General features: G+C 49.5%; 1 protein-coding gene across 3 annotated transcripts in view; it reads right to left on the reverse strand.

Moving 5' to 3' along the window:
- SLC22A23 (solute carrier family 22 member 23) overlaps positions 1–7858 on the reverse strand; it is a 188595-nt gene extending 180737 nt beyond the window's left edge. For all 3 annotated transcript variants that reach the window (XM_012440281.3, XM_064362940.1, XM_064362941.1), the window contains exon 1: positions 6704–7858. In XM_012440281.3, coding sequence (XP_012295704.3) covers positions 6704–7357 — 654 coding nt within the window. In that variant the 5' untranslated portion in view covers positions 7358–7858. The remainder of the gene's footprint in view (positions 1–6703) is intronic.
- Positions 7859–9150: the final 1292 nt, after the last annotated feature.

Here is a 9150-nt window from a genome sequence, read left to right on the forward strand (position 1 = left end):
AATCTCCAACCCCAAAATAAAGAATAAGATCATAAAAATATTAGAAGAAGGCTAGGCGCAGTGGCTCACACCTGTAATCCCAGCACTTTGGGAGACTGAGGCGGGCAGATCACCTGAGGTCGGAAGTTCGAGACCAGCCTGACCAACATGGAGAAACCCCATCTCTACTAAAAATACAAATTTAGCCAGATGTGGTGGCACATGCCTGTAATCCCAGCTACTCAGGAGGCTGAGGCAGGAGAATTGCTTAAACCCAGGAGGCAGAGGTTGCGGTGAGCCAAGATCGTGCCAATGCACTCCAGCCCGGCAACAGAGCTAGACTCCATCTCAAAAACAAAACAAAAACAAAAAAATATTAGAATAAAACATAGGATTTCCTCCCAATCTTCCAGGAGTCTTCCAAGCCTTAAATCTAACATAAGAAAGCACAAAAAAGACTGATTCATACAACTCTAACCAAACCATAAGTTTCTGCATAACAAAGATATCATATACAAAATTTAAAAAAACAAACAGCAGGAAAATGGTTACAAGTCATCCAGAAGGGTTAATTTACATCAGACATAAAGTGCACCTATAAATACATAAGAAAATAATGCTCCCCACAGCATATGTGCACACATAAAGGCAAAGGAAATGAAGAGATAGTTCAAAGAACAGGAAATATGGATGGCTCAAAAACTTTCAAAGAGATGTTTAACTTCCTTCATAATAAGAGAAGTGCAAATCACAGCAACAACCAAATATAAGTTTTTGCACATCAGACTAGAAAAATATGTAAACATTTGATAACCCCCTGGATCAGGGAGGGTGTGGGGAACAGGTCCACACACATTAGCAGTAGACATAGCTCAGATTTCCACAGAGAACACTCTCACAGTACCTATCAATGTAAAAATGCAGCCCACTTTGACGGTCCCACTTCTAAAAATTTCTTGCACGTGTGCAAATGTCTGTGCATGCCAAGATTTCATTACATATTGTGAATTTAACAGCAAAGACTGGAAACAAACTCAATGCTTCCTCAGTAAGTGATTAAATAAATGGCTGCCCAGTCTAACAATGGAATACTACACAGACATAAAAAGGCAAAAAACAAAAAAACAGTGTTTAGAATACGCTAGTGTTTCTGAGACAAAATATATAAATGAAAGTAGAACACTTCTGGAAGGATATGTGAGAAACTGGTAACAATGATGGCTTCTGAAGAGGGAAACTGGGGGCAAAGACAGAAAGAAATGTTACTTTTACTCTATGCGTTCTGTACCATGTGCATGTATTACCTATCATAGTCAATTTTAAAAAATAGATATGCCTAGAGATGTTCACTGTTGTTGCATATATTAGACAAAAGCCACCACTGGGATGACCTGATGGTAGTCAGTTCAGTATTGGAAAAAGAATTTAAGAAATTTTAATAAATTGGCAAAAATGTTATGCATTTAAAGTGTTTTGGAAGAACTGGACAAATTCTTTTGATAAGGTGTCAAGAGAAAATAGATTCCATTAGATGAACATTTTTATTACAACTATAAAAACAGGTATGTGTGTAAGGCATTTCAAAAAAGTTATATGGTAACTGGGATCATAGAATTGTGGGCTATTTTTAAAAGTGTTACTGTTGCAATGATATAATTATTTCTACTCTTAATTAAATTGTACTAAAGCTACTTTAAATAACTTCTAGTCTTTAGCCCTAGAAAAAGGATACAAATTACTTCCCAGGATATTTAAGCAACTTTCAGGATAAAGGTCAGAAATCTTTGCAAATTCATGACAACAGAAGAAATACTATTAAAAGATTGGAGCTGGACAAATATCCTGTACTTCAAAATACAGAAAAAGGCAGGGCTTGGGCACGTCAGCTGGCATTGATTATTGGCAAAATTCTAGAGATTATTCGAGAGTGACGAGTATTAGAAACCAACAGATTCACTCAGAACAATGTAGGATACACTGTGCAAAGTATTATTTTTTTTGAGACAGGGTCTCACTCTGTCACCCAGACTGGAGCGCAGTGGAGTGACCTCATTCACCGCAACCTCCTCCTTCTAGGCTGGAGCAATTTTCCTGCCTCAGCCTCCCCAGTAGCTGGGATTAGAGGTGTGTGCCACCACGCCTGGCTAATTTTTGTGTTTTTGGTAAAGATGGAGTTTCACCATGTTGGCCAGGCTGGTCTCGAACTCCTGATCTCAAATGATCCTCCTACCTAGTCCTCCCAAAGTGCTGGGATTACAGGCATGAGCCACCTCACGTAGCCAGTGCAAATGATTAAGAGCAATATTTGCAAGTCCATGGAGTGTTTTTGTTTTTAACTTTGTTGACTAAAATCTCAGAAGTATCTGAGAATTTGGGCTGCGCAGGGAATGCTGGTGTGGGAGAGGGAAGCAACTGAGCTGAGCTGCAGGCCTGTTTGTCCTTAGATCCCCAAACCTTGCTGTCTGTGTGACTTGGAAGGAATTTGATTCTTCTTTTCTGCAAGGCACTGACAATACCTTTCACAGAGCTGGGAGAGAAAATGCAGAGCTTATGAAAATCATCAGAAAGTTGAACACAGATGGTCCCTGACTTAAAACGGTCCGAGTTGATGATTTTTCAACATGATGATGGTGTGAATACAATATGCATTCAATAGAAATCGTATCAGTAAGGGCCGCTTTATTCGCCAGAAGTGAAAAACACAATGGTTGCATGAGTATTCGAAGTATACAACCATTGTGTTTTTCACTTTCAGTACAGTATTCCATAAGTTACACGAGATATTCAAGACATTATAAAACAGGCTTTGTGTGAGAAGATCTTGCCCAACTGTGGGCTAATGTGAGTGTTCTGAGCACATTTAAGGTAGGCTGGGATAAGCCAGCACATTCAATAGGTTAGGTGTATTAAATGCATTTTCAACTTTCAATATTTCCAAGGGATGAGGGGTTTATCTGGACACAAGACACAACCCCATCCTAAGGAGAGGAACATCTGTACCTGGTTCTTGTGTAGAACACATGGCACACTCAAATGTGTGTTCACTGACTTAAAATCCATGATTGTCACTTGCTATTAGTCTGGCTGGTAGCTCACTCAAATGTGTGTTCACTGACAAAATCCATGATTACCACTTGCTATGAGACTGGCTGGTGGCTCACACCTGTAATCCTAACACTCTGGGAAGCCAAGGCAGGAGGACTGCTCGAGGCCAGGAGTTCAAGACCAGCCTGGGCAATATAGAGAGACCCCATCTCTATTTATAAATAAAAAATAAAAATTAGTCAGGTGTGGTGGTACATGCCTGTAGTCCCAGCTAATCAGGAGGCTGAGGCAGAAAGATCACTTAAGCCTGGAAGGTGGAGGCTTCAGTGAGCTGTGATCGTACCACTGTACTCCAGTCTGGGCAACAGAGCCAGAACTTGTCTCAAAAAAAAAAAAAAAAAAAAAAAAAATACTGGAGACTGGCCTTGGGTTATTATTCTTAATCCAAGAAAATAATGTATAAGAAATATTTTATAAACTATAAAGGGCTGCACAAAAGAAAACTGATATTATCGTTGTCATTATTTTGAAGGCTTTGCAGATTCTGCAATGCAAATTCTGGTATAGATAACGAGGACCAACGCAAAAAAATAAAAACAAAAATGATCCTAACAGGACAGATCAAGAAACTCAAAATTATTAAGATGAAACCTAAGTCACGGTCATGCTACATGAGCCTAGAACTGAGAAAATGCTGACTTAATCCACCACTCCCAGGAAGACGACGTGGGGGGTTTGGCGATCTTGATCTGGAGACGGAAGCACGTCATGTCTAGTTAAAGCCTAAGGCATCAACTCTAGGTTGTAGGAGATGAAGGACAGTATCCATCGGTCCCCTCTTTGGGTTCCAACACACACGGCCTGGCTGGGTTGCATTCCGGGTGCCATGTGTAAGGTACACACATGCCAAGCAGAGGGATAAGTATGGCAAATTTTTGCATGTATGGAATTGCTTAAGTACTGTAGATTTTTCAGCCAGGGAAGAAGCTATTGAAAACACCTTTTATTTAAGAAAAAAAAAATTATTCTGAGGAACAAGCAGCACAAATAGGCATGAGTTAACCTGAGTTTTATTTACCAAAACGTGTGCCTCTCTGCAAGGAAGAGCAACTATGGGATGGGCTGCCTTGTTAACAAAGCACTCCCTTCCCATCAACGGAAGTGTTCAAACTAGGATGGGTAACTTCATGTCAGGGATATCATGCAGAAGGGGAGAGAGGATTGTCAGCCCTAAGATCCCTTTTAACTACCATAACCTGGGATTCTAACTGGCTTGACAGTTTTGCTTGTGTAGGTGGGTGCTCGGATATCAGCAGCCACACGAGAAGGAGGTCCAGAACTGTGCCTGGTGGCTCTTCTGTCTTCCTCTCCCTATCTGGCACCTAGGGACAGAATAGTGCATAGACTGTAGGGGCACACACATGCTAAAGGATATAGGCTAAATACAGGATACATACTGAAGACAGCATGAGGATTATTTGCAAGGGAACACTCATGGAATGGAACGGGAAAGAGGCACAAAAGACAGCTTCTCAGACACTAAGCTTTCATCTGCTGACAGAAGGCAAAGGCTCCTTCCACTTCTGCTTCTACCTGGGACGCGGGCTGACAGGCACCTGGCCCCTAGAACTCCAGCACTCATCATAGTATACATCCCACATTTGTGCTTCGGATACGGTATTCAACATACACAGCAGCATAGGAAAAGTCTGCCTTCCAACGTGCCAAAATGTGCTTGAAAAGCTCTTTGAAGCATTTGTTATGTGCTTGAAACACACAGAACACTGGGAAAGCAGTCCTTTATTTAGATCTTTTTTTGTCTGTGAAAATCAATACGTCCTTTCTAGGCTTTACTGTATAAGAAAATGTGTCTCTAATTATTGCTCCCAGGTTTTCCCTCTCAGTCTGGCCCAGTAACTGCAACATGTCATCAAGCATTGCCCAAAAACATGCCACACACATGAGTGCTGTCTGTGCCCCTCTCAAGTGCTAATTTAGAAAAACTGCCCAGCTCTCCAATATGCCTCCATAGTCTGCTTTTAAAAACTATTTTCGTTCTCTCCTCCCACCATGCATGGCTGAGTGTGAATAGCCGTTTCCTGGGTCCTCACTGCCGAGGTAATGGCACTCTATCCCACCTCATCACTTTCAAGTTCACTTCTGCTTTGAACCCAGGACAGAGCACGTGATCACTCTTCACACATACTCACTTTGATCCATTATTCTCCCTCTGCTCCAGAAAGGGACTTAAAATACTTAACAATGTTGCCAAATCCTCAGTCTGTCAGACATACACAGGGATTTAAATAGTCATTGTTCTTAATTTTTCTGTGCTGCTAAACCGAAAAAGAAAATTGCCCTCCGTGAAGGGAAAACAGTCACAGAAACACCTTTAGAAAGCAGTGGGGAGGTCGGTGGGATCAAGATGAACCCAGCTAGAAGGACCTTCCCCATTACCTCGTAGGGCAGAAGGGGCAGCCCAGGCAGCCAGTTCCCACAGGACAAAGCATTTCTGGCCAGGTTGGTACAAGATTAAAACAATGATTATGATGATGTAAGAGTTTCATCTTACACATCCATGAGCTACAACTGTTTACCAATGCACATGGGGGGAGGAGGTTACATGCACACTGACTATTTGAAACTGTCCAATTCCGTACTCACATTTAGACAAAGTGTTTAAAACTCTGCCAGAACTGCCCAGAATGGGTGGGGAGCAGGGGTGAGGGAGAGTCTCTATGTACTTTAAAATGTGAATTAATTATTTTAAACACAGAAGGAGCAAAACTACAAGTGTCTTGACATCTCTTATATGTTAAGAATAAAATTATAGCTGTCTAGGGCATTGAGTGCCCACCACTGCCCATTCTCTGTGTTTAGCCTTCACACTTGCCTCACAACTCCCTTCTGCTACATTTCACAAAATGCAATACCTCTGCAAGGGAGCTTTAGCTACACGACTCAGAGGACAAGGTGTGTGTTTCAGCTAAAGCACACCCCGTTCTCAGTCCCTCAATCAAAAGCAGCTGCTGTGTAAGAGCGGTGACGGCCTGGGAACACCCAAATGACATATTCTCTGCGTCCTTCCCATACTGAAGTGATGTTTACCGGAGCACTGAGAAAACACTGGAGGAGACACTAGGGTAGCAAAGTCTGAAGTCAGATATCTTTGGGGAGGACTGAGCATGGGCTGAAGGCTGGAGATCTGCAGAAGTCTTCGCTTCTCTGGCTCTCACTCCTGTTCCTTAGGGGGCTTTACCTGTGTCAGAATCAAGTGCGAGATGGGAAACTATTGCTTTGTGGGAGACTCAGGAACAACTCTCCGGGCAGTACAGAGCCGTGGTCCCGGCTCCCCCCGCAACCTTGAACAAGGCGAGTCCTCCAGGGCGGGCTGGTGACAGGTCAGCTGCCTCACCCCGAAGGTGGGGGGAAGGGCGCGCTTTCCATCCGCGTACTGGGACAGGAGTTTGGGTGCAAACTAGGAAAGGCTATGGTGCTCCCTTTAAGCCCAAGTAAAGGCTTGTGGTTTGGGGGACGGAAGGAGACGAAGCCAATGCGGAATGCCCGCACACACAGTCTAGCACCACCACTTTGGGGACTTCGGGTCTCCAGCCGCCTGGGGCTTGGACCTCGGTCTGCATGGAGAGGGTCGGAGGGATCGGGCGGCCGCGGCCCTTACCTTGCTGACCACGTTCTGGACGAGGCCGGCGCGGATGCCGTAGTCCCACGCGTGGCAGTCGCAGTTGGAGGCGTTGTCTCCCTTGTCCGGAGGGGATGGCAGGGGTGGTGTGTCGCCTCCGTCCGCGCCGCTGCTGTTGCTCCGGTTGCCCGCTGCCTCCCAGGGGGCAGTGGAGAAGGGGGTGGTGGGGAGGCTGGTCCAGTTTCCCATGTCGCCCCACCGGCCTGAGGTGGTGACCCCCGCCAGCTCGGTGTCTTTGCCGGCCCCGCGACACCAGAAGTTAGGCTGGTCCAGGAGGAACGAGTCCGAGAACTGGCTGAAGCCGATGAACAGCGCCGGGATCCAGGTGAGCAGCACGAGGGTCTTCTGGTAGCCCCCGCCCAGGCCCCCGAGGAAGGGCAGCACCGACCCGTCATAGTCCAGCAACAAGAGGCTCGGGGCCGCCGCCGCCGAGCAGCAGCTAGGATGCGGGCCGCCTCCAGGATGCAGTGGGGGCAGCGGCTGGATTTCCGCGCCGCCACCGAGGCCCGCGCGTCCCCCGAGGGGCGCCGAGGCCGCCGCGTCCCCGGGCGGCAGGGAGCCGTTCTCCTCGGCCGGGGCCGGCTGCCGCCCAGGCCCGCCGCCCGCCGCCTCGCGCCGCCGGTCTATGGCCATGGCCCGGGCCCGCGGCTCCCGCAGAGGCGCATAGAGCGCGGCGGAGGCTCCGCGGGCGCCCCGGGCACAGAGCGCCGGACCAGGCGCCTGCAGCCGCCGCCGCCTAGGAGGGCCCGCGGCTCGAGAGAGCGCTCGGCGGCCCCGGGTGCGTCAGGCCGCCCCCATGTCACCCGCCGGACCCCGCGCCCCGGGCGCTGCGGCCCCGCTCGGGCGCCGGGCAGAGGCGGGCAGAGGCCGGCCGGGCCCTCAGCCGCTGCGGCTCATCGGCTCCGCGGCCCGGGCGCCGGCGGCCGAACCCGCCGTTCTCCGCTACTCCGCGCCGGCCGCGGCAGGAGGAGGAGCCGGCGCGGCGCCCGACCCGCGCCCTTGTCGGTGGTTGCGGGCCCTGCGGGCGGCGGCACAGGCGGCGGTGAGGGCAGCGGCTGCTGCTCCCCGGGTGGCCGCGCTGTATTTCTCCGACTTCGGGCGCCTCCCGGAAGCCGCGAGCTCCGGACCCAGCCTGCCGAGCCGGCCGCGCTCTCCGGCTCCTGGAGCCGGCCTCCCTCCTCCTCCTCCTTTCCCTCCTCCTCCCCTCCTCCCTGCCCCCCGGCCCGCCCCCTCTCCCCCCGCCGAGGTGGAGGTAACCGCGGCACCTGCTGCGCTCGGCTCCTGCGCGCGAGCGCCCCCTCCAGCCCGGACGCGCTGCAGCCGCCCGGGATCCAAGGGAAGGGGGCGGGGGAAACGGGGCACCCCAGGCCCGCCTAGCCAGAGGATCTCCTGCCAGTGCCTGTTTAGCGCCCGGCAGGGCGGGGAAGGAGGAGGCGCGCGGAGCAGGGGGCGCGGGTCGGCGAGGGGTCCAGTCGAAGTCGGCGTGCGCTGGGAACCTGTGGGCTGGGTCTTCTACGAGGCTGGGCTCCCGCAGCCGCACGGTGCCCCCACCCACCCCGCGCGCGCCGGGTCTCCGTGACCTCTGTCTCTTCAGAGGTGCCCGGCCGCCCCGCTGCCCGCGCCCCGCTCCCAGTCCCAAGCCCGAGGGTCTCTGGCCTTTAGGAACAACCCTCTGCGCTTTTTCCAGGAGCAAATAAGGTTGATTTTTGTGTCCGTGGAGCAGGGTCAAGGAGGCGCCTTTGCCAATTTCAGGTCGCCAGTCCCCCGCAGCGTCTGGCCACCCGCGACCAGCCGCACCCACTCCCAAATCGCCATTTCTTCCCCCACTCCTAAGTGAATGCGATATAAGCACGATGCTGGGATAGATCTCCAACACAAGTTATAACACACACAATATAAACGTGATGGCATTCCCCACCCCCTCCCCAAGATCTTGGATTCACGTTTGGAACGCCGTGTGCACAGGCGCACACATCTATACTCTCACACAAGAAGACAAACCTCTCCCTCCTCTCCTGCTCCAGCGCCAACCTTGCCCAGCCAGCGCTATATAAATAACACCAGCCCTGCGGCAAACGGCTGCATTAGCATATTTCCCCCTGCACCCAGCGCCCGCACCAATGAGAATCATCCGGCACCTTTCACCCCAGCGTCCCCATATATTAGAGACATTCATATTCTGAGAAGTTTATTAATGGAAGTCTTAAATGGAGCAATCCATTTCTAGGCTTATTTGGGGCAAAAAAGCAAGCAAGCAAGAAAAAAAAGCGAAAGAAATGTTTTGCTTTCCAAAAGGATACATTCTAAGCTACATATAATGAATGTATTCTTTTGGGTTTTTATTATTTGCTCAGCTAACCGCTGCATAGTTTAGTGGAATACATTTTTAACCTGCAGTTCAGTGTTAAGGGCAACATGTGCCTACT

Source organism: Aotus nancymaae, unplaced genomic scaffold, assembly GCF_030222135.1.
Source record: "Aotus nancymaae isolate 86718 unplaced genomic scaffold, 86718_ANA_hifiasm-v0.15.2.pri h1tg000051l, whole genome shotgun sequence".
In the NCBI taxonomy this organism is placed as follows: Eukaryota; Metazoa; Chordata; class Mammalia; order Primates; family Aotidae; genus Aotus; species Aotus nancymaae.